Source organism: Mus musculus, chromosome 18, assembly GCF_000001635.26.
Source record: "Mus musculus strain C57BL/6J chromosome 18, GRCm38.p6 C57BL/6J".
NCBI lineage: Eukaryota > Metazoa > Chordata > Mammalia > Rodentia > Muridae > Mus > Mus musculus.
This window is the reverse complement of record NC_000084.6, coordinates 77,125,759-77,152,268: the sequence shown is the minus strand read 5'-3', so window position 1 is coordinate 77,152,268 and position 26,510 is coordinate 77,125,759. Positions and strand designations below refer to the sequence as shown.

At 36.1% G+C, this 26,510-nt stretch overlaps 1 protein-coding gene across 11 annotated transcripts in view; it reads right to left on the bottom strand.

Annotated features, from left to right (window-relative positions):
* Pias2 (protein inhibitor of activated STAT 2) overlaps window positions 1-26,510 on the bottom strand; it is a 90,535-nt gene that overhangs the window by 3,442 nt on the left and 60,583 nt on the right. For 6 of the 11 annotated variants that reach the window (XM_006526423.3, NM_008602.4, NM_001164167.1 and 3 more), the window contains exons 6-13: window positions 25,278-25,412; window positions 23,208-23,313; window positions 22,146-22,219; window positions 19,018-19,178; window positions 18,202-18,335; window positions 16,318-16,489; window positions 7,127-7,266; window positions 2,171-2,208 (exon numbers count right to left, since the gene is read on the bottom strand). In XM_006526423.3, coding sequence (XP_006526486.1) covers window positions 2,171-2,208; window positions 7,127-7,266; window positions 16,318-16,489; window positions 18,202-18,335; window positions 19,018-19,178; window positions 22,146-22,219; window positions 23,208-23,313; window positions 25,278-25,412 — 960 coding nt within the window. Of the gene's footprint in view, window positions 1-2,170; window positions 5,567-7,126; window positions 7,267-16,317; window positions 16,490-18,201; window positions 18,336-19,017; window positions 19,179-22,145; window positions 22,220-23,207; window positions 23,314-25,277; window positions 25,413-26,510 lie in introns of those variants that run through there. The other 5 variants (XR_001782348.2, XR_001782349.2, XR_003952503.1 and 2 more) reach the window with 2 other exon arrangements.

Sequence of the window (26,510 nt, the reverse complement as noted above, 5' to 3'; positions counted from 1 at the left end):
TGAGTGATTTTTTTTCAAAATCTAGACTCAAACAGACCCTTTGTGAGTAATATTAAGAGTAACAAGCTGAAAGATGGCATTTGATTCCTTTGTAAACAAATATAACAGTACTTATAATAATGTCAACATTCATTCTGAATTAGAGGGCATAAGGCAGCAAATTAGCATGGGATTTTCAGAGAATATCATAAATACAATTTTAATATTTTTTGTAATGTTTCTTAACATCCCTCTCTCCAAGTATTCGTATTTCAAGTCTTCTTGCATCTTGGGTGATTCACATACAAATAAAAACCTGAGTGTAGTAATCTAAAAATGAGGAGGCATTAATATAAGAGCTAAATGGAATCTTATATTTCACTTTAGATGTTTTACATGAGACACAACTGCATTGACTTTAGCACATGTAATATCTAGTGCGACTAAAATATTCAGTTAGACAACAGAAAAAAATCAATAAGGATACCTAATGTTATCTATATCTCATTAGATTCTTCTTAGAGACAATGAATTATGAACAGTAATTCAAACCTGAGCTGTTCACATTACATGACTTTCAGGGTGCATTAAAAGAAGAAAGAAAACAGCTGGAAGATTGAGCTACCTTTTTATTGATTAGTTGGTTGGTTGGTTGACTTTTGTTTTTGTTTTTTCGTTTTAAAGACAGGGTCTCACTATGTAGCTCTGGCTGTCCTTGAAGTCACTATGTAGACCAGGCTGACCTTGAACTCCTAGAAATCTGCCAGCCCCTGCCTCCAAGTGCTGGGATTAAAGTTGTGATCTACTATGTCCGAATGAGGCTTTCAACAAAGAAAGTTACTGGGTTTTTGGACCAGAATGCCACACATGAAGAAATTCAACAGACATTCATAAGAAGCTCTGACAATTGTCAAATGTTAAAATGTTTTTTCTCTAAAATCATGTCAACATTAGCAAAACTGAGGAAGGCCTAGATAATTCCATTGTAATTGCTACCATCCATGCTTGGCTTTGCCTGTAACAGAGTACTAAATTTTAAAAATGTTAAGTGCTGCTAATGGACCCTTAGACTCAGACTTGGGTTGCGGCCATCTAACTTTACTCTAGATCCCTTGGGTACACCACCTGCACAAGGTTACTAGGGATTATGGGCCACTATGAGGATGCAGAGGAGTTTGAAACCTGTGGATTCTATAGTCAAGAGAAAAGGCACCATTCTTACCCTCCTACCAAGTTACCAAATAAATCAGCCTCCCTCTAAGCATGTTAAATAAAACTATGAAATAAAACCCATGGATTCCAAGATTTCTTTTCTTTCAAAGCATTGTTCACATCAAAGTATATAATTTTCTTAAGCTTGAACAACTTACATTCTAGAAAAATATGTAACTCCCCTATAAGGACTCACTCATATAACAAAGTCAAGTTAGGGTGAGAAGAAAATGCTTAGTCCGCACAGATCTTGGGCTCAAATTTCCTGTGCTGTTTGTACAACCAGATGCCGATATTGACATAGGAGGCTCACACCGACCCTGTGGCCAGTCAGTGGTGAAGCTGATGAGACAGGTCAGTTCTTCCATCTCTCCCTAGGTGCCACATCTGTGCCTCAAGTACTTTCTTTTGCTGCTCCACCTTGCCCCTGTCGCTTTCTGTGTTTTGTCTCTGCTGTTAAAGACTGTCATGAAATCCATGCTCACCACGCAGTCTTAAGGTTGGAACTTTGGGATACTCCTAGAATTTCTTTTCTTTGATTGAAAACAGCAATACTGCAACTTTCAATTGAAGCCTTTTCAAAGTCTGACTCTGTCTGTCTTTCAAACAACGTCCAGTCTCAGTCAGTAATCCAAACTGGATGAGCTTTAATTGATGGTTTTATATAAGTGTTTAGTGTGTAAGATCTTAAGTTCTATGAACTTAGTACTGCTTGCACTCCTTCTAACCACTCAAATATTTGTAAGAAATACCAACTGATTATGTTTCATAAAAATAGAAAGTTTAATAAGAGCAATAAATAATAGATTGAACAAGAGTAACTTTATTCCTTCAAATGAAAGTGTGATATTTATATAGTACTTCCTTTCTAGCCACATGAGAATTTACTGTCCTGATTTTATGCAACTGATCATTTTTAGTTAGTATGACATAATCAACAACCAAATACAAATTAGTTGCTTAAATTCAGGATACATACCTGGGGATCAACTGGAATAAGGGAAAGAAAATCCAAACCTAAAACAAAAATGCTTTGTTAATAGTTGTCTCATATTTTGGAGACAAGAAATTATTTCCCAAGATCATTCTGTATTTATAAGCCAAGAGACATCTGTGGTAATGTTCATTTCACTGCCACAGTGAAGTTCTATGATCATAGCTGGTTATATTGAATGCATCTAAAACCCAAATACATTTTTTTTGACCAAAACAACTAGAAAAAAGTGCTTCCCAACACAACAACTCAAAAGCAGCAGTCCCAAAATTTCCAGTGCCAGACTACTTGAACCAAGGCTTTCTCTTTTGTCACTCAGAGGAAAAACCAGTCAAAATCATAATAATCTTTAGACCATTACGAAAAAACATTCTTAGGTTAAGACACTTTGTGTTTATTTTAAAGAAATACACATTAATCTAAAAATACCAATTCTTTAACAGCTATTTACTTCCTCAGGAGCTAGCTGTCTGTGCATTCCCATGTCAGAGTTCTACAGAGCTCTCTGCACAAAGCAAGCACTTAGGGGCTGCTATTCACCAACAAGTTTCTTTATAGCTAATAGGTCCTCAGCTAATAAAATGCCTTAAACAAAAAAACTCAAATTCTACAACTACATTTTGAAAATAGATACGTGAAAAAGATTTTCTTTGTAAGTACTCAAGTAACAATAAGGTATACGAAAAAAACCTCATGTCTGAAAAGTCTAGCAAAAGTCTTAAAAAGTCACCATCTGAAGACTTCCCTGTGTAATCAAAAGCTTTAAATTATTTTAAGACATTTAAAAAAGGAACTAAATACTTGAGTATAGGCTATTAAATTAGGGCAATGTTGCCCAGCATGTGGGATGCAGAGACAGGCAGATCTCTGAGTTCCAAGCCAGCCAGGGCCACAAAGTGAGACCCTGTCTAAAAAAAAAGAAAAGAAAAGAAAAAAGACCAACCAACAAACAAACAAACAAGCCAAAGGTCAATGTCTATTTGATCCCATAAATGTTTATGTTTTCAGCCTGGAACAACCTTATACCTAACATGCATCAATGCTTTCGCTCTCTTTCCAGTGCTTTGTTTGTTTGGTTGGTTGGTTGGTTGGATTGGTTTTTGGTCACCCTGTGCAGCCCTGACCTGGGCGTCTTGGAACTTACTCTAGACCAAGCTGGCCTCAACCAGAGATCCACATACCTCTGCCTCCCACGCACTGGGATTAAAGATGTACATCACCACTGCCCTGCACCCATTAACTTTTATATGCTGGCTTTAATGTAGCAACCACGTGGAGTGAAAGTCTAATACTTTATTACTATGAAAATAGAGATTAGTAAGAAAGATAATGGACACATTCAATAAAAACTATAAATAATTTAACTAAAAAATTTAAAGTATCACTAGTTCCTTATTTACAAATGAATTTTAGACACTTATCACACAAGCTATAAGCCCTGCAATTTGAAAGGAATTGCTCAATTTCTAAAGCATTTTTAAAAACTTGTTAGCATAATCTGTTACTAGCTACATGATATATCAGTTTAGTCTGATGAACAATGTAAATCATAATCCACTATTGCAATGATTTACCCATTAAAATGATAACCAGAAGGTAATATATTTAAATAAGGATAACACTTTAAATTATTCAATCAATCTGTCTGCTTTTAAAACCAATTCAAGCCTGTCTAGCCTTTATATACCTTTTGAGAGTTTTATAGTCAATGGTTCCACCACTGATCAAGACATCAAGATTTATTGGAATATCATTTAATAAACTGGGTTGATTTTATTCATTGTTGTTTCGCCCTAAGTAGTGTAACATTTTTTGTTCATCTTTACAAAGAGCTTCTACTTTTTAAAGACATTTTTAGTATGCATGCATGTGCGTGTCCACTCAATGCACATGTGTACAGGTGCCCACAGTGGTCAGAAGAGGGGGCACTGGATACCATAGAGTCGCAGTTAAAGGTGCTGGTGAGCTGTCAAGTACTATAAAATAAACTCAGGTCCTTTGCAGGAACCGTAAATGCTCTTAACTAGTTGAGTCATCTCGTAGATTCAGTTCCTGCCTTTTTAAAATCTTTTTTGTTGTTGGTTTGGTTTCATTCGTCAGGCAGGGATATAGCACAGGCTGACACACTGAACTCACAGACCTCCTGCCCCTGCTTCCTAAGTGCAGGGCTCATATGCAGAAGTCACTATGTCTGGCTCGCCACGTGTAGTGTTGGTTACTCATTCTATTTTAATAATAAGCTAAATAAAAGCTAAAGAAAGCATTACTATTTCAGAAGATGTACCACAAATTCAAACAACTCATTTGAGAATGCTCATTCGTCCCAATGTCCAACTGCTGCCACGTCATGACTCTAAGTAAACATGTAAGTTTGATAAACTATTCCAACTGTTTCTATACTCTATTATTACAGATCGTACACTGAGGGCCAAGGTCTTCCAATATTACTTATTCCAACCCAGCTTTACAGATGTACTGTGATTCTCTTTGCTGACTTCATGTGTACCAACAAATGTAAAATCTATTTAGAAAAGCTTTTAATTGTTTTTGGTTTGTTTTGCTCTCTCACCCACAGATAACTATATATACTACTAATTATATAATGCCCTAATATGATGTATAAACATTTTTCTAAAGATTGGTTGGAATTTTAGATTGTCGTTCCAGCATCACAAATGCAGACAATTTAAATGTGACTGTTCCTCAGGGAAAACACTGCCATGTGTTTCAAAGTCACTCCTGCTGATAAAAGAGTAGGCTACCATCAACATATGTCATTTAAGTACACTATTTTGCATATGAAATAGTTTCGTCAATAGTAAAATTTTACTCCCTTGTTGATAGCAAAATTATTTTATCATGTTTCAACTGTAACAGTGTATTGATGGGGGTTATATTTTGCCCTCAAGTATTTCAATTAAAAATGCTCTTGACTTTTTTTTTCCACTTAAAGAAAAAAAATAGTGCTGTTAGAAATCTAATAGCCTCAGGTGTTTTAGTTAACATTAATGAAGTTGTGATTGTTAACTTTTAGATGCTCTGTTAATAAACTGGACTCATTACTTGCTTTTCATCCCCTCTTAAGCAACCATACAATTTTCCTTACTTGAGTCATAAACTTCACAAAGCATAAATGCTACATAGTTAAGTTTGTAGAGGTTTTAGCACTTTGAAATTTTAATCATACAACTTTTAAGCACCATTCACACCTGACAATATGGCACTAACAATAATAAGGCAGACATATTTTTTCTTGAAAGAATCAAGCTCTTTTCCAATCCATAAATACAAATTATGTTTTATTTTGTATTCACTGTTGCACAGTATCAGAAGATGCTCCAAGCTGCACTTCGTTATTAATATCATTTCTTCTTTGTTCTCCTGCAGATTCAGAAGATTCAGATTTATGATGTTTAAAAGGAATGTTAGAATCTATGAAAACTGTCTTCTCTCCATTCTTGGTGTTCTACTTTAGTATTACTATAAAATTATTAAATCATCAATACCAAAACTGCACATTATGACTACTTACATAAAAACTATATACCTAACCACTAATTACCAAAAAGTGCATTACAGTAAAACAGAAGTAAAATCTAAACTGCTTAGGTATCTAATTGCTACAAAACTTTTAATATTTAGAATTTTTCTGAGAGTAACTGTCTCTGCTCTATTTATCAACTGCTAAAAGTTTTTCAATATTTAAAAACCAGAATATTGGTTTATATTGGCCATTTATCAGCCTTAAATATAAGTACGATCTCTATAAGTTAAAGTTAATTTTATAAAATGTTCAGGCACATTTAAGACACACAACACACAAAAAACAAAACAATACAAAGTAAAAAAATCTTTCATTTATACTCAAAATCAGAATATACATTCTCCCACATTAAAAAAGCATTCAAATTCTCATAATTTGAAAACTTAGTAGGATTAGTGATTCATAGTTTTTTTCTGAATTACTGCTAAATAGTTACTTTAGTAAAAAGAAATATTCACTAACTTTTTTCCAAGCCTTTTAATTGAGAGTCTTAAGTCAATCCTTTAGAAATATCTGTTTCTAACACACATGAAGATGATGGTCATTTACCCAACAACTTAGCAAAGGTTACAACAACAGATGGCTGCTGAGAATTTTGTCCTGAACAGTGAGCCCTCACTGCTATCCTTAGTAGAGTCCTTGCACACAATGACTATGTGATCAATGTGTTCTCACTGGGGTTAGCTAGTTTCACGAAGAAGATGAAAATACAAAATCACAAATTATACATAAAACAAACATATGCTAGTCTTAAATGTCCCTCTGTGTGTGTTAAGATATTTTCAGGGTATATTATTTTTAGTCTACTCTTTTCCACTACATTTTATTCAAATAAAACTAAATTCAAGAGGCAAGACTCCATAGGCATGGGTAATATAACTACCACTTACTTTTAAAAGTATGGATTTTATCCAAAGCATAAGCATTGTGCTTACAATCTTAAGAAGAGCAAGAATAGAAATAAACTGCAGATCAAAATCAACTTCCAGAAAGCAGAAGGGAAATGTATTAAATTAAAATGTTTCTAAGGTAGAAGTCAGGAATAGAAGATGCATTGGTCCCCACTTTGCTCAGACTTGGATTGATGAGAAATAGGAAAAGGAAACAGACGTCTGAGGAAACTGTCCCATAGCAATGAAGCTTCCAAACAAAGCCCAAGTGCAAATTCTCTACAATTCTATAAAAATTCCCCACGATAACTCTTGTATCTCCTATTATCAGAAATCTGTAGTCTCCTTAATTAAAATTAAAATAACAGAATATGAAATGCTAAGACAGTAATACTTCATGCGAAGCTTTGAAAATTCTTTTAGCACTTGCATTCAAAATTAAATATACTTGTTCTACCGATTAAGATTAAAAAGACTGCAACTAAAACACACGAAGTGCTCACATACCTGGCAAATCTGATGACATGCTTGACACTGGCGTGTGGTGGAATGGTACTGAGTAGTCTGTTAATGAAGGTGGAATAGCAGCAGGATCAACTGAAGTCACACTGGGCACCCTTACAGAAGATGGCTGATACATGAGAACCCTGTTTTAAATAGTACGGGAAATGATCTGGCTGTTAGTTCACATGAGAGAAGAGCTGAACCACTGGGCATTCTCAGACATGTGCTCACTAAGTCTCATTGCAAGTCTATGGCAGCCATTCACTACACACCTCTATATCTAGTCTTTTCTAACAGCCTTCAACCTAGCATGACCTCACCTGACTTCTCAATACTAGCTGTTGGCACAGGAGCAAGATGGAGTTAAAATATACCGTAAAGCAGCACTTCTCAACTTCTGGGTCGTGACACTTTCACAAGGGTCACATATCCAGATAAACTGCATATCAGGTACTTACATTATAATTCATAACAGTAGTAAAAGTACAGTTACAAAGTAGCAACAAAAATAATTTTTCAGGTGGGGGACATCACAATGCGAAGAATTGTATCAAAGGGTCACAGCATTAGCAAGTGGGAACCACTGCTGTAAAGGAATACTTTAATTCACAAATAGAAATATACATTATTTATATTTTATGCTAACGTACAAATACATATGTGGATGATAATTTATATATAAAGAAATTTGAGACTAAAATGGAGAGCTGCTATGGTTTAACTGCTGGGGACAGGGGTACATGCTTTCAATCCCAGCATTTCCTAACAGCATGATTTACACAGTGAGTTCCACAGCAGCCAGGACCACACAGTGAGATCCTGTCTCTCAAAAACAAAAAAACAAAACAAAAAAAAAACAAAAAAAAAAAAAAAAAAAAAAAAAAAACCACATTGAAAGGTTTTTAAATAAAAACACTTATATGAAGCTACTAACACCAGCTGACTCAGTCTCTTCAATTACAAATCCAATTGGAAACATTGGAATGATCTGAACAAAATTAATCAATCCTAAAGCTACTCAGCCTGGTGATTCAACAATACAATCAGAAATTAGGACAAGATAACCAATCCACAGGATTTAAAATCTTTATGGTATTCAGAAATAAAAATGCTAGCTACCATGACATACTACCTACTCTTCTAAGAGGGCTTATACCTTTGAAATGAGCTATTCAGGCTACTACAATTACAAATCAAGCACACAGCAAATATCTTACAGTTTATTTTATATAAAAATATGTGAATACTATATAATTAAGACTATAATTCCAAGAAGAAACAAACATACCTAAAAATTGAGCATATGTTTGAAAGGCTGGGTTTAAAGAGCGACTTCACACTCATATTTAGCAGACTTTTTCTTAGTACTTTGTAAGATAAATATTTTCACATATTTAAGGAACTAAGCAACATTATGGACTGTTTATATTGGGAATGAATATCTTAGTAACAAGTAATGAGATTCAGAAAGAGAGCAAAATATTCAAGTTGGCCTCCCACACCTGCCAATCAACACCAAACTCAACAAGTATGAGGATGAAGACTGCACAATCCACTGCAGGGAGACAGCATGCCTGGCATGGATGAGGCCTTGGCTTCAACCCGCAACACCACACCAAACTAGACTTGGTGAAAAAGTCTGCAATCCTAGCACTAGCAGGGTCTGAGAGGCAGAGACATCAGAAAGATTCAAGGTCAATTCTTCACCAAACAAACAAAAGAACCAAGGGGGGCTGAGGGGTGGGTAAGGAGGTAGGGACAAAAGAGAGGATCATGGAGAAGGGAAAAAGAGGAAAGGGAAAGTTCAACTTCCTTAGAAACCCAAGAACCACTGTGCCAAGGCAGAACTAGGATGGTAATGAGGGCATCTAGACATCATCTCCATGGCTGCAACACGTGCTATCATACCTGCTTAACAAATAGACATTTCTATCATCTTGACTTAATGTCAAAGTCTTAAGTAATCAGAATCCAGTTAGGCTCAAGGGTCCTTCTAAAACTAGTTTTTACCCTTACATGAAGACACTAAAAACTGCCTAGCTGCTATTCCACATCATTTATAAAAAACAAGAGATACTGGAAATGTAGAAAACAAAGTTGTCTTCAGTATATATGCATGACTGTACTGCCACTTAGGACAATGCCAAAAAGTAGGTGATAAGGTCAGGATTCAGACGTCTTAGATGAAAACTGACCAGGGTAGGATGTCTAGGGAATACAATATACTTATGAAAATACATAAACCTGGTGTGCTGGTTAGTTTCTGTCCACTTCACACAAACTAGGGTGATCTGGGAGGAGAGAACCTCACCCAAGCATCCATCACACTGGCCATTTTCTTCACTAACAATTGATATGGGATGGACAAGTCCACTGTGGGCAACGCCATCCCTGGGCAAGTGATCCTGGGTTTTATAAGAAAGCAAGATGTTACTCATGGCTTATCCCGTGGACCATAAGTCAGTAAGCAGTACTCCTCCATGGATTCCGCTTCAGTTCCTACCTTGAGTTTTCTGTTGTGATTTCCAACAATGGACTGTATTAGAGAACTGCAAGCTGAAACAAACCCTATCTTCCCAAGCTACTTTTAGTCATGGTGTTTTCTTACTGTGTTATTGCTGTGACAGAGCAGACCAGGCCGTGTGTCACTGAAGAATTATGGAGACATCTGAACTCTGGGCTGGAAAAGCCATTGCCTACTCAGAGTTTCAGTGGCTGCTGCTTGTGTAGAAGCTCAGAAGATAGGAACATTTGCAATATAGGTGATGCAGGCCTGGCTTGTGAAGTTTCAGAGGAAAGTCTCAAAGTACCTAAAAGACTTAATCAGGGCCATTCAATTTGAGGAATTAAAAATCTTGCCTCAGTTGGACTAAAAAAAAATCAGTGATGATTGGCCAGAGTTCTGCACCCAAGCAATGAAACCTTTGCTTTCCTGGAACAATAGATGCTGGCTGGCTAAAGCTGAGAAATCAACAGTGATTAAGAAGATACCAGCATCACCGAGGATTGAAAATCTGGCAATATTTTCTCAGGATCAGCTTTTTGTCCAGGAGAGTTAAGACTATATCTCATGCTTGCAGTTGAACTACCCAGGTAGTACTGGAGGCAAGAAGGTGCCACAGAGAGCAGCTGAGGTTGGGCACCATGTGGCATGGTTGGAGTTACTGAAAGGGAGCTAGGCTGTTGAAGGCACAGCCCAATTGCAATGGAAAAGTTCAGCATTTTGGAGATGCTAGCGCCATGCAACAACTGTCAAGCACAGCAGGCAGTGTGCAGTGGAGAGGTCTGAGTTTATGAAACAAGTTGTATGTGCTGTAGAGGACAGAGCTGGAGAAGTGAAGGCCTATAGAGCTAAATCAGGAATCTCAGATGTCTGACAATGAAAATGGTTTTATTTTGATTTGAATGAACTATGCCCTAGTTATTCCCTATTGCACATCCCTACAGTAACACCTAATTAATGTATACCTATTCCATTTCTCCCATGCCAAAAAGATTGAGTTAAATACACAAAAATATGAAAACCTAATAGGCACCCCATTAGCAAATCATTAAAATCTCATTAAAGATGGTTGATGTTAAAGAATTCAGGCTGATTAATTCCTATTGCTTGACCTTTGCAACTATCATTATAAACCCGACTTGCTAGCTAGGCAGGATCATATAGGCCTGCAGTCCTAAGAGTAAAAAGCCATCCTTGGCTACCAATATATCAAGTTTGAAACAAAACTATGTACTATATGAGACCATGTATTATAAAAAAAAAACCAGGAGAGATATGTATTTATAGACATGAATTAGAAATTCCACAGAGAAATGAAAATGAGTATGTCACCTTCAAGTAAAGGTATAAAATTCTGATACTAAAAATTTAATAAAACTATTTTTTAACTTTTAAAATGTACTACTAAACTCCTCATAGGATTCATATATACATACATGTATATGCACATATTAATAAGCACATGTACTTGTTCTAAATTTTCATAAGTTTATAATATAAAAGTAAATTGGCAGAATGCTGTTATATAGTAAGCATTAGTATTTTAGATCATGTTTTATACCAGAAATAATATAGAAATCATTTGTGGTCCAGATCTCAGTGTCTGAAAACTAGTTAACAGTTATCATTCACATACTTGGAAGTTTGCTCTGGGTTCCCACTCTGATCACAGGAGCAGAAAGAGACTGGAATTGTCAGCAATACCAACTAAGAGACAAACACATTGAATCCTTTTACTGTCTGCTCCCTACTTCTGGAGCATCATCAACAACAACAAAGCAGCCAGCCATGTAGGCCCTTAAGAGCTGGGAAGGAGCGTAAGATAAAGTTAAAGTTCTCCATAGGCTATGTTCCAGACAGGAGTTAGAAAGCTGCATTAAAAGGGCTGTGGCTCAGATTACTATCAAAACGGTGACAGTAATTCTCTCTACGTCAGAAGTGCTTCACTTGCTTCTTGGTTCTCTGAAAAAAAAATACTTAAAATTTTTACTAAAACTAAAATACACCCCTTAAAACTTAAAAGGCCTGTGTGATTCTTGCTGTTTAAGTTACAGTAAGTTCTCTAATTTATCATTCTCTATTCTTCATTTGCTTACTCTCTCCCTTAAATCAGCAGTTAAAATTCTAAAACTTCCAGACACTGCGCTCTTAGAAAATAAATGATGAGAAAAAAAACACTGAAAGCAGAAGAGCTGGCAAGGAACAAGGAAGGTGTCTCTGGCAACACTGAAGGTGTCAACCACAGCAGAAACTGACACCAGGGCCTGCTGACAGAGGGCGTCTACCCTGACTTAATAGAAAATAAATTAAGAAAATGTTTTTAAGAGATTGTTTCAAGTGTATGAGTGTGCTGCTTGCATGTTAAATATACACACAGTGCCTGGTGACCATGGGGGCCAGAAGAGGCCATCACAACAGGTGCAAGTGGGGTTACAGACAGTCGTGAGCCAACATGTGGGTGCTTGGGACAGAACCTAGGTCCTCTGTAACAGCAATAAGGTGCTCTAAACCACTAAGCCATTTCTCTCCAGCTCTCAGAAAATGAGATTTTAACACAAAACATCAACTATCAATAGTCAGTAAGTTTTCCCATCTATCTTTCTTCTACTGGTCCAAACTCTGTTAAATGTCACACGAAGGAAAAAAAAAATCCAGCCAGTTAATATTTTAAGAATCACAATAATTGTGACAGTCTCTTTCTTGGCTTCATACTGTCAGTCCTGACACCCACCTGCCCATCACATCCTAAGCGCCACAACTCACTCTCCTGTTAAATCTTCTTGGCTATATTCAAGAGCATTTCTCAATGATCAGCACTGGCTAAAATGCTAAGTACAGTCACATACCCTAAATGGAACAAAATGATAGGGTATGAGTGCTACACACTATGTTTCTCCTGAAGCAGTCTAATATGAACTCGTTTTAAGCAGTGAGCCCATCACCATTTAGTGAATTCAGACAGTTAAAAGACATTAAAATTTCTACCAGGAGAAATTTATTGAATACTTTCAAAGCATCTATGAGGAAAACTAGATAACTGTCCTTCTGACAAAATCACTTTATCACTGTAGTTTCCAATACTAAAGAGCTTGGAGAATGAACTCTACTTAGCTGTAGTGAATGCCACTTTAATGATAATTGCTAGCTTCATAAGACTCATCTTAGAATTCTCATTTATATCTCTGTATGTTCATTTTTGGTTTTTATGCAAATGTGGTTCAGGTATTAAGGATTATTTCAACTTTTATGGCTAAAATTTACAAAGACTTTTAGAGTACAAGCTTTTTTTCTCTCAAGTATTCTTAATACTTGAAAAAAGTATTAATTTCGTAAAAGTATTAATACAAAATTAAAAAACTAAAATTATTCAAGTATTCTTGATATTAGTACAATTTCCACTTTATATTTAGCAGTGTTGAGTGTTCTTCTTTTCAATCTATATAAAGAGTTTTTTTTTTTTGGTTTTTTGAGACAGGGTTTCTCTGTGTAGCTCTGGCTGTCCTGGAACTCACTTTGTAGACCAGGCTGGCCTCGAACTCAGAAATCCGCTTGCCTCTGCCTCCCAAGTGCTGGGATTAAAGGCGTGCGCCACCACGCCAGGCTTATAAAGAGTTTTAATATCTACCTCCTTTGTATGTATCCTCAAGTGTAAACTCTCTCCATTCTTCTGCATGCTGTAGTCCATTTGAACTTTTGTCACATAATTAGTGTGTGCACCACTCCACCAGTTTTATCTCATCCTCATGGATTGGTTGACAGAGTGCAGGACACACATAGAAGATCCTTGTAGGATGGCACAGGGCACTATCTACAGTTACTTCAGTTTGAGTCAGCATCACTGTTTAATTCTCAGCACACATGAAATGACCTCTAACACCTGCAACTCAACTTTCCTCATATTCTAAAATGGTTTCTGGAACTATGGGTAATGTCCGCAATGGATTAACAGGAAAAGGTTCTAAGTAACAACTGAAATGTTAATTTGTAATTGAATGCACAATGAATTCAAGGTGTCTCTGGCAACACTGACCCATGCTGCCCAGCCAGATGACTTCATTTAACCCTGAGATCCTAACAGATATGTGCACAGTTTACAATGCACATGCAGTTATACTATGCTACCTGATGCCACCTTAAACACCTTGGCTCAAATTCATCCCTATTGTGACCTGCTATGTCTACTGTGCTTATGTAATGGGAATATAGTATTTAATTAAGGAAAATAAAACTTCCTTTTTACAGCACCATTCTTCAGTATGTAAGTATCAAATTAAAATCTCTTTGAATAGTACTGCATTACAATGTTTGACTTCAAATATTTCTTTTAGAGTGGCTCATTTGAGGTGCATTTAAAAAAAAATCATTAAATGGATGTTAGAGTTATGATTAGGAAAAATTTCCAACCATTTTTGGTGTTCTTTAACATACTTATCTAATTTTGTACTATGTATTTATGTGAATGGGTACTTTAAAACTGATATGTTCTATATCCAACAATATCAAACATTTATCCAAATTTAATGTATGTATTTGCTCTCTTGTGTGTCAATGGAAGCCAGAAGTGGTCACCCTGGCATGTTTCTCAATCACTTTTCTATCTTATTTTTTAAGACAGACTCTATCACTGAACCTGGAGCTCACTGATCCCACGAGACTAGATGGCCTCCTAGCCTCTGGGATCTGCCTGTCTCTGTCTCCAGAATCACCACTGGGGTCACAGATGCAGAGACTTTATATGGGTGGTGGGGACCTAAATTCAGATGCTGCACACTCTTGTAGGGAAATCACTTTACTCACTGAGCAATCTTCTTAGCCACCCACTTAATTCTTTTTATGTAAAAATAGGCACAATTATTTCATTAGAATGCAATATTTCCACTTTTAATAAATAGTAAAGTATGTATAATAAAACACTGTTTCTGAAAGTTTATGATTTATTATCATCTGTAAATGTTCAATTTGTATATTTAGTTCATATTCCTGGGATCACAAAAAACTGATCATGAATAGAAAAAGTCTGAAATCCTGTTATAAAACTGAAACATTTAATTATATTTAACATGATAAAGTAAAAATCTAGAATATTTAAGCATCCACTATCTTGATTCTATACTTCACTAAATAGTTCAAAATTGTATCTTCACTTGTTTATCATTTCATTTTCAGAAGTATTAAACAAGTGGGGGTGGGTGGATATGGGGGACTTTTGGTATAGCATTGGAAATGTAAATGAGCTAAATACCTAATAAAAAATGGAAAAAAAAAAGAAGTATTAAACAAGTTGTCTCAAAACAGCAATAATTAGCATGTAGGAAAAAAAACCCTAAAATACTTTTCTTACTTTCTGACACTAAAAATAAAAATTTATTCTAATTAAATAGGTAACAGAAAAATATAAGCCCATACTCATACTGCGATATATAAATCACACTTGGAATATAGGTACTTTATTTTAGCTTTTGTTGTTGCTGTTGTCGTCCTTGTTTTTGGCAGAAGCCTAAGGCTGGTCTTAGATGCATGGTGATATCCTGTGTCAGCCTCTGAAGTACTGATATCACAGGTATTAGCTACCATATCTGGGTTAGAAGAGTAAGTGCCTTCATCGTTCAGAAAGCAGTTCAAAAGTGTTAAGTCTAAACGATAGCTATTAAAACTTATTTCAAAGTACCTATAAAGAATTATAAAAAAGAATCTGAAGTATACTCAGAATATAATTCATTATATACAATGTCCACAACAGGTAAATTCAGAAATGTAATGCAAAAGCTATGTTGACTACACCTAGGAGATGCAGGACAATAAAAGCAAATGATTATGTGCGTTTTTTCTCGTTGAATATATGCTAGAACTGACTTGCAGTGGTGAACAAACATCTTCGTGATATATACTTAAAATGGGTAATTTATGTTAGTACAAAAAGAATGCTTAAGAAATACTAACTACACTGAAGACAGAGAAGAGACTAGCACATACAGGTTTAAGGATGTAATCATGGGCTGTCACAACAATTCGTGGGTGTCAAGATCTCTCTTATGAGAAGGATCTGTCCAATCTGTTTTGTCATAAAGGTCCTAAGCTTCCCTGTATTAGTCATAGAAAGTACACGGTAAGTAAGATGCACCCATCTCCTTGCCCATATTTTGCTTGTAAAGGGGAAAGGAGAGAAGATGGATTTTCACTAAGAAACTGTCAGGTTCCTGACATGGTGGCCAAGCTCTGCTATAATCTCATGAACACCTAGCAGTGATCCTATGAAGCAGGCATTATCTTACCTCATTTTAACACAACACCAAGGGGGTCAAAAAAAAAAAAAAAATCAAGGATTATAACCAAAATCACCTAACAAGAATACAGAAGTGCCAGGAATGGATTTGCCCTCAGAAGCCTCCTGTAGCTGCATTCCCTTCTACCAACTTCCTCAAAATGGCCTGAGATGCCAAGTCCCTTGTGAACAGGCTCAAGAATGGAACACAAGGCAAAAATACTTAAACTCCCACTTCCCAGACATGTCGAATTTTTTCAGCAAAATTTAATCTCCTGTAAATAATGTGCTTTCTTGAAGTATTTCAACTGTACCAAAGCAGATGAAAATTGCTTTCTATAGTTACTTCTCACACAGATATTTCAAAACCATCCCAAGAACAATTCATTTCAAGTACAATGAACAGTAGTGAACTATAAATCGACAAACCCTTTGGTTGGACTGCTTTGTGTTTCTGACATAAAGATGCATTTCCTTTTGGCGGGAGGGTCTTCCTCTTCATCAGAAGAGCTCTCTATTGTTAGATCAATAACATCTATCTTCTTCTTGCTTGCATCACTGGCTACAGTCACTGAACAAGGTTTACTAAAGACACTTGAACCTGGATGGAAATAAACAGGGGGACAAAAAAAGAAATATCAAAGAATTAACAAAAACTAGCTATAGAAGTCTTAAATATGTGCATATATACATGAAAATACACAGCTAAGGAAACCATATTCTCTAGCAGGGACTAACTCAACATAAGTGAGGACTGCCAGGGCTATTCCTGACAGAGGTCAGAAGCCCCCTTCACAGCATGCTCTCTCCAGCACTATCAGTGGGTTACTACAGAACCTGGGGCTACTCATGTTGTCTTTCTAGGTTAGCAATCCGTGTACAGACAGAACATGAGGGTTAGACAACTGGCCTTATCCCGTGGGACAAGAGTATAGAATGTGACCAGCTCTGCACTGTCATCATACACGTGTGGCAGTATTGAGTATGCAGTGTCAGTAGCTGCATGTTTCTATATGCGGCACCGCTGAGTTAGAGACAGACATTTCAACTCCAGTGGTCGTATAAAAGTCACAAGCTGGTAAACAAAGCTACTATGGCATGAATCATCTAGTCACTACTCATTCAGTCTATACAAGCAATCACATTTATCATATTATATAACATTATTCTCTATAACCTACCACAAAAAAATGAATGCTATTTCATTAGGGAAAAACCATCAGACATAAATCAATAAAACCATACCTGCCCACACTTTACACTAATGTGGACAACCCATGCAATGTGACTCCTAAGAGTTCGAGCAATCACAAGAGAACAAGTAACAGAGTACTTGCTCAATTCAACAGAGCCAGAAGAAAATCAAAGGAAATGAGTCCAGAGGTTGCATGTGCACATGGACTTCAACTTACCAAACTCCTTTAGCAGGGCCCTTCAGTGCAGATAGCTAAAGGAGCTAAAAGTAAGTACACACGCTGGGTAACTAAAGCTATAGAATCCCTACACCAACAAATGGAAGAATCTGCTCAGTAACAGCTAATTCATGACCAGTCTCCACACTGATTAATAAATGATATATATGGCCGCTCCAACCACAATAGGTTCTATAAAGATATACAAAACAGTTCCTAATCCTTCTGTCTCTCAAGTGTGCTTCTGTGCAATGGCATGCATGTGAAGGACGGGTTAATATCAAGCATCTTCCTCAACTGCGCGCCACTTAAAGGTCTCACTGCACCGATTTCCTTACTTAAGTCTAGTTTAGTGGTTCTCAACCTTCTTACTGCTGGGACACTTTACTACAATTCCTCATGTTATGGTGGCCCCCAAACATAAAATTACTTTTGTTGCTACTTCATAACTGTAATTCTACGATGATTTGCAATATACATATCTGTGTTTTCCAATGGTCTTAAGTCAACCACTGTGAAAAAGTCACTCCACCCCCTCAAGGGGGTCAGCACCCACCCACAGGTAGATAACGGGATGCCCTACGGATTCCTGTCTCTGCCTCCAGAGGACCAGGATTACACAAAGGCCACCCATGGCCCGCCCCATCCGTAACTCAGGGCTGAACTCCAGGCTTCATGCTATCTATACCCATCCTCAAAGCCTTCTAACTTCTCTGTTTTGTACATGAAACACCATTTAAAAGCTTGAAGAATGGTATATAAATTAGCACATTCCTTAAGAAAATGAGGAAGGATGAATGACCTAAAGTTAGCAAACTAAATTCTGAATATAGTCCTAGTAGTTAGAGTTTATACTTCATAATTTATACTGCTTTGAACGTTCCTGACATTCAATACATACTTTCTACTTTTGTACAGGGCTGGCTGGTTACTTTCATAGCTTCTTTTTTAGGTCTCATGGGACACCAAGAACCATCTTCCTGGAATTTGATCTCATCCACATCAGAACAGTCATTGAGAATTTCCATAAAAAGCCTGTAAAGTACATAAATGTCATAAAAGTCAATGATGAAATAAGAAAATAGTATACACTGAAGTCAAAGTAACAGTCTGACCTAAAAAGGCCACTGGAACTTCACTTATTTAACATTCCATGACAATTATAATTCCTCTCTATGGGAGGGAGATAAAGAGATGGATGGGAGGGTAGAGGATGAGCACAAAGGACAGGAATAGAAATCAGGGCCTACCACTGCACACACACAGACTTTGGCACACATATATACACATAATTAAAAATCAAATCTTTAACAAAAAGGAAGACCTAACTTATTAAATCAATTCATACAATTTTCCCAATTCTAATATAAACAATGTAAGAAATCACATTTAGAACTTAACTCCAGAGCCAGAATAACCTACACACAAACTACAGCTTCAAACTTAGCACCTATGTAATATGACTGCATTTATAAGGTACACATAACTACTTAATACTTTGTAGGGTCTCACTATATACTACACACACACACACACACACACACACACACACACACACACACACACACAAATCCAACTAGTCTTAAACTGAGATCTACTTGACTCTGTCTCCTGAGTGATAGAATTAAAAATGTCCCCTACCCCACATCAGCAGTAGCCTGCTTGTTTTCCTCCACTTATTCTATTTCTCTAACTGTTTGCCCAGAGTTACACTTACCCATCTAGTATCAGACTCTCATAGGCAGCCTTTTTGTCACAAACAGGACAGATCCAGGTGGGCTTTTTCTCATTCATCTGAAGATAGAGGGCAGCATCAAAGCACTGCAGATGTGTACAAGTCACTGCACGGCACGGGATTGTCAGCCTCATTTTTCCTAACTACAGAACAGAGAATACAGCAGCAATGAGTTCAAATAGGACAAGAGAACCTACAGGAGAAAAGGTGCTCATTAGAGTCTTAACAAGTCAAACAGGATGTTCAAAATAAAAAGCTCCAGCCTGCCGGGCGGTGGTGGTACATACCTTTAATCCTAAGCACTTGGGAGGCAGAGGCAGGTTTCTGAGTTTGAGGCCAGCCTGTTCTACAGAGTGAGTTCCAGGGCTACACAGAGAAACCTTGTCTCGAAAAAAACCAAACCAAACCAAACCAAACCAAAAACAAAAAAAACCCTCCAGCCTAAATTTACTCTCGTGAAGCTGTTTATCTTTTTATTTATGGGTGGTTTCAAATTTTTTGAAAGATCATTTTACTTCAATAATATCTAAGTTCAAAGGCAGAGAAACACACACACACACACACACACACACACACACACACACACACAAAATTAATGATGCTTTGAAAACAAAGCTGCATAAAGATAACTAAATAAAGGCCAGGCAATGGTGATGCACTCTTTTAATCCCAGCACTTGGGAGGCAAAGGCAGGAGGATCTCTATGAATTCAAGGCCAGCCTGGCCTACAGAGTAAGTTTTAGACCTGGAATTCCAAGGCTACACAGAGAAACCCTGTCTGGAAAAACTCCAATAAAATAAAATAACTCAACAGCAGCAGGTCTACTAAAGCTCAGTGCATTGATATTTTAGCCCAATCTGTCAGCAACTGTTGGAAACAAAATTGGAATAATTATCAGAATAAAAGCTTTATTCCTGTTCTACTAGTGACCCTTTGATTTGAGCTATCCAACCTCAGTCAGTTTCTTATTTTGCAAAATAAAAATGATACCTCCCTCAGGGTTTGTTGAAACATTTACACATAATGGAAACTCAAAAGTTATTTTCTTTCCCAATCCCCCCACCTGATAATTACTTTCTCTCAATTTTAAAAAAAAAAAAAAAAAAAGCACATTTCACATTGGTAGCAATCATCAAACGTCATCCAAAGCTACACTAGAAATGCGTTATTCACAGCTTTCCTCATAAAAGTTCTCTTTCTTCCACAAACTGATTTAAAGAAACTTTCACACAGGAAAAATATGGTGAATGATGTTCAACTACAATGTAAATAAAAACAACAGCTATACTACAAGAATGGAATTTAAGGGAAGAGTCTTTAGCAGGAGCAAAGAAGACCATTTTGTTCTCAAAAAGGAAGCAGTTTTCAAGATGATATAATTATAAAGTTCTAAGTATCTAACAATTTAGGTTTGACTATATTAACACAAATATAACTCATGAAATTATGACAAATAAAGTCTTATATTGAGAATTTAGATGAAATGTGCTGCTGTTTCTAAATGTTTCTGTTTATGTTCCTGAAATAGAAACAGGAATAGAAAGACAGGAGTAGATTTCAATAACCATCAAAGTAGGTACCACAGTCATATCTTTTTATGAATTTATGTTCAAAGAAGACATAATCTCTCTCTAGTCATAGTCTATCTCATAGAAACCGTAAGTGAAGGTGAACAAGATACTCCCGTGAACACACCTTTACTTCCCTAAACCTAATCTCATTGATCTTTTATCTAATAGTAATTCAAACTTTTAGAGGAGGGGGAGGGGGGTGCTGATAAAGCGGCTTTCCACACGTGTCATGGACTCCTGACATAAACAGTCACTACAGGTTTTAGTCATGCAGTGACTATATACTTGCTTTACATAAAATTAACTTAATTGAATTAAAATGTTTTGCTTTGCTTCTGGTGAGGGTTGGGGAGGAGTCAGTTTTCTTTAAGGAACTCACTACCTGGGAGTTTGACCCTGCTCCAATGAGTCTATGTACAGCACAAATTGGACTTGATAGTTTTGGTGGGTGACTCAAGGGTGGATCTGGGAGGAATAAAAAGTGAGTGGGATTGGAGGACACTGTATGAATGTTAGGAAAAAATCTTTTGTTTCTGCTTATGTTACTTAATATATATTAATCATTACATTTTATTACCTAGCTATAACTAACATAAATTGACCCTTTAAAAGGCCAATTCATTTATTTGTAAATATTTTTGAGTTTCTGTTGTATGTAGTCATTCTCCTAGGTATGTGGAATAAATTATTGAATAAATAAAACAATAAATCCCTAAAAAAAAAGGAGGGGGGGAAGAAACGTTAACTATTCCTGACATTTCTCAATCCCTATCATTAGGTACAGTCGGCTACTTTTTCACGGGCTGTGTCCTCTAACTGAATTGTCTACTTTCTCTCAGTTAGCTTGGTGCCAACAACACATTATATAGAAGGGTCTCAGGTCTGCTAATGACTTCTCACCCACATGTCTATGTAAGAATATAGGAAATAAACATTTTGTGTAGTTTAAAAGTGCATTGCAAAGACAGCCCATACATCATAACTCATTGGGCCAAAACCATCAATTAGCATTTATTAGACTCCAGTAATGTTACTGCTATTTATAGTATTAGATGCACTCTGAAAAAAGCTCTTAATTATTAACCTGCATTATTTCACAACATCAATGACGATAGTTTTCTGAGCCTAAGGTTTTGTACTCTTATATAACAATTTTGTACATTCATTCTTCAGAACCATTTAAAGAATACCAAAAAAACAAGCCAGGTGCAGTGGTGCTGGCCTTTAACACCAGCACTTGGAAGGCAACCACAGGCAGATCTCTGTGAGCTCGAGGCCAAGCTGGTCCACAAAGCATGTTCCAGGACAGCCAGAGCTGGTACACAGGGAAACCATGTCTTGGGAAAAAAACAAAAAAAAAAAAACAAGAAACAAATAAAAGAATACAAAAAACCCTTAACACTTAATATCTACATGGAAAAGACAAAAAGTTTAGAATTCTCCCAGTACTCTTCCATTCACCCCACCCTCACTCTTCTACCACACTTAGTCACTTACGAAAAGCCAAGCTGGCCTGAACGCTTTGTCACTTTACTTACAGGGCACATCAAGGACACTCGAAGACTAGTTGTAGCAATTTCACTATCAGGGTCTGCAGTAAGTTTTTCTTTAACTTTAAAAAGAACAAAATGGTAATGATAAAGTTTAAAGTTAATAGTAATATTAGAGCAGAATTACAGAAAGCATTTTAAAAGTTCCTCCTCTGAATAGTTAAAAAAAAAACAAACACAAAATGTTAAATATTAATGTAGTAAACCACATTCCTATTATTAAAGAATTATCAACAAACAAACTCTGCATCACATATTTAATTGAACTTTTAAGATTTCTTTTTAAAAATAAGACCACTGAAAAAGAACATTTAAAAACAAGAAATTAAGCCAGGCAGTGGTGGCTCACGCCTTTAATCCCAGCACCCGGGAGGCAGAGGCAGGTGGATTTCTGAGTTCGGGGTCAGCCTGGTCTACAGAGTGAGTTCCAGGACAGCCAGGGCTACACAGAGAAACCCTGTCTCAAAAACCAAAAACAAAAAAACAAAAAACAAAAACCAAGAACAACAACAACAAAAAAACCCTACAAACCAAGAAACTATTTTAGAATTGGACACAACAGTTGGGAGAGGACTGGGATGGAGCAAGGGGCTGAGCTTTAACTCATCCCTTCAGACTCTCATTACATTTTTATTGGGCTGACCTGATTGTTTCCCACACTATTAAATTTGTAAATAAAAAACATACATCCTTTACTCCCTCTGACAACTGAAAACAATGTGGCAAAGTGTCTCCAATTTCTTCCACTAGGTAACAAACAAAAGTTATGTACCCCAGCTATTTATTTATATTTATAGAATTATTAATTATATAACAGTAATGCATATCAATAAAATTAATAATTAACAATGTTATGTTATAAAATGTTACCAATTATAAATTATATAAATATATGTACATGTGCATAAAAGATGTATATATGTGTGTGTAGTATACATATGTGCGTGTATTTATGTGTGTGTGATTAAAATTATCATATTATCGCTATGTATGTAAAGATTTCCCTCCTCCAAAGTGTCTGACATGCATAGTCTTACAAACATTACTTACTTAGTGCTCTGGAATGATCAGGATTTCTAATACCTTTCATTTTTAATCTCTGTAATAACATGGCTGATGTAAGCTGTCGTACAAGATACACAGACATGGAGTAATTCTACAAAGAAAGAAAAGCCGTTTTACAGACAACATAGTGTTTTGGTTTGGTTTTTACTTACAGAAACTCCAGGCTCTAAAAGTGACACTCAAAACATCTTCCAAAGGAAGCTGGCAAATGGACAGGGACATCAACTAAGCACTTAAGAAAGAAAATGGTTTTCTCATTGTGAAATCATCTTCAATTATCTGTTATTTTAAAACACCCATTTGTATGGTAAATAAATAGTGTGGACAAGTGCTTTTGTGATTGTTTTCTCTAATTTAGCCAAATGAGTAGCTTGGGCGTCATCATGAGAACATTCCTTGGTTTTAGTTACTTATATAACAACTTGCTTTCATAGTTTCATGTGAAAATGGTTCACACTGCACAAATCAAGTTCAAATGACGCTGCTCTAAAATTAACACTTCAAATTTAGAGTGCCAAAGTTCTAATTCTTTCTGATGAGACTACCTGTTACATGGCTTGGAGCAAATCACACCAACAAAGCCTATATACTGACTTTTTTTCTCTAAGTCTAATAAATTAATTCCATTTCTTGAGTGGAAGGACAACTAAAACACAAGAAACAAATGACAAAAATAAAAACCAAGGCCAGAAAGTGTCTATATACAATTCCATACTTAAGTAATACACAAAGGTACTGTTGACTATACACAGAGGCACCGGTGCAGAAATACTTTACTCTGCCTTTTCACTGCATATATTCACTCAATTTCACAGCGAAGAATGTGTTTGATAATTGCCAAACCAAATACTTCTATAAATTCTTTTAAGTATCCAAATTTCAACAAAATTGCCTAAATTTTAGGTTTGTAGATCACCTTATTACAAAAAATATATTTTTTTATTATACAACACAACTAAGATGACTGCAATGACTGTAACCCATTTATTTAAAAATGTAAGTTTTCCAGATCTATAATTATCCTTGTGGTTAAAACAAAACACATCTTAAAAATCCTACTATAAAGATCTACCTCAATTTCAAACAGGATTGTGTTTTACTTGAAATAGGACTATGGCAGTTGATATTAAGAAATATTTCAATTATTTATTGGATAAAAAATGAATTTAATATAAACTTTCTGCTTTACTCAGTATCATAATTGTTCTATTTTATTTTGAAAATGAGCATCAGTAGAAGTCATGTAAATCAACCTGGAGTTTTAAGGAAGCAACTCTGACTGAGCAGCTTATGAGATGACCTGGATCGTATCTGAACCACGAGTTGTTTATTTTAAGGCTTCTGTTTGTTTTGGTTTTTGAGGCAGGCCTTGGTTGGTGTGGAACTTGCATTGTAAGTCAGGCTGGAGACCTATCTGGCTCTGCCTCCGGAGAGATGGGAACAAGGGCATGCACCACCACCTGGCTAAGAACCGGTTATTAATAGACTGTCTTTAATTACACTATGAGTACAGGTAACCATTTCCCACAAATACCAATAAAGTGGTGTTTGATCCTCTTCATAAATACTTGAGATTTTCACTTTATAAAAATACTACGTAAACACTAAAGTTAAAGTTAAATCACTATTTGAAGAAATGTAAACACACATTTTTTCATTGTAAAATAAAAACAAAATTTATGGAAGATTAAGCTCCTATTACCATCACCAAACAGAAAACAACTGCTTTTTAGAGGTTATAGTTAGGAACCTGAAGGACATAAGAGTTCTGCAGTATCTATGTTAAATACCTCACAGACTCATATGTCTGAAGAATTGGTCCCTAGGTGGCGGCACTGTTTTGTTGAGATACAGAGCAAGCAACTGCTAACCAGCATGCTCTCTCCAGGACTACAGATCGCCTTGAACTAGGAATTGAAATCAACTGTTCTTCATTAAAGTTGCTTCTGTCAGGTATTTTCTTACGCTTCACTGCTCAAAGCTACCGGCCTAAGAGAAGAAATCAACTCCCAATGAAGACACTTTCATACTACGTAGGAAAAAAAAAAATCTTACCTTTCCAATTTCAGATGCCCAAGAAATAGAAATCTGATTTGGCACAGCTGAAGACAACCTAACTAAAGACGTAATGTTCAGGGGGCGTCCAGGGCGCTTCTGTTCAATCCCATTTTTAGGTGGTGGCGCATAGCCCTATGATCATAAAGATAAGTTTAAAAGCTCTACAGAATTTAAACATTTTTACATCCGTTATGTAAACAGGATCTTGCCTAGTTTTTGTTATACTGTTATTTCCATTTTATCTTAGATACAAATACACCAGAAAAAAATCTACTTATTCCTCCATTTAAATTAATTAATACTGACATTATATTAGCATTTAATCTTTTTATAGAAAACCAATCTCTAAAGATAAACTGACGGCTCAATAAAAGCTCATCTTAACGAGGCCCCATTCAAAACGCATACACATGACTGAGTGAGAAGGAGTAGTGAGCAGTCTATGGGAATTAAAGAGGGATTCATTAATGAACTTTCAAGGGCTCATTAAAATCTTTTGAGTAGTTAAAAATGTGTTCTATTGCCTCATTGGAAAGAGAAGCTATGATCACTAAAACCAGGCTAAGGACTGGAAAGGTGGCCCAACAGTTAAGAGTGCCTGCTGCTCTCTCCCTGTGAATCTGGGGTGAATCCTAGTAAACTACACTAGGCAGCTCACAACCACCTGAAACATCAGTTTTAAAGCATTAGGCTGCCTTTTCTGGACTCTGCTGACACCCACAAACAAATGCATGCATGTACACATACCCAAATAAAAATGAAACAAAATATTAAAAATAAAATCAAACAAAGCTATAAGCTTTTAACAGGCAGATCTCTGAGATCTAGGTTGGCCAGGACTACATAGTAAACCCCTGTTTCAAAACAAAACCAAACATAAAAACAGAAACCAAAAAAAACAAAAAAACAAAAAAACAAACAAACAAAAAACCTCAGGTTAATAAGTTTTTTTTAAAAGACATTATTTCAGTAGGTATTAAATTGGCTTGACTTTGCTTTAAATAGTTAACAGTCACTTTTTATTTATACTATATACAATTCTCAATTACCAAAAGGATGTGATCTTCAAAAGTAAAATAGTATACCTTTTAGAAAATAAAACTTTCTTAGCTGCAATAATGCCTACATATTAAATACACAGTATGTTTCACTATGTATAGCAACTGATGGGCAATTTAGAACTTTCCCTAAAACACTATTGTATCATTACTCATTTTTACATACTAAGGA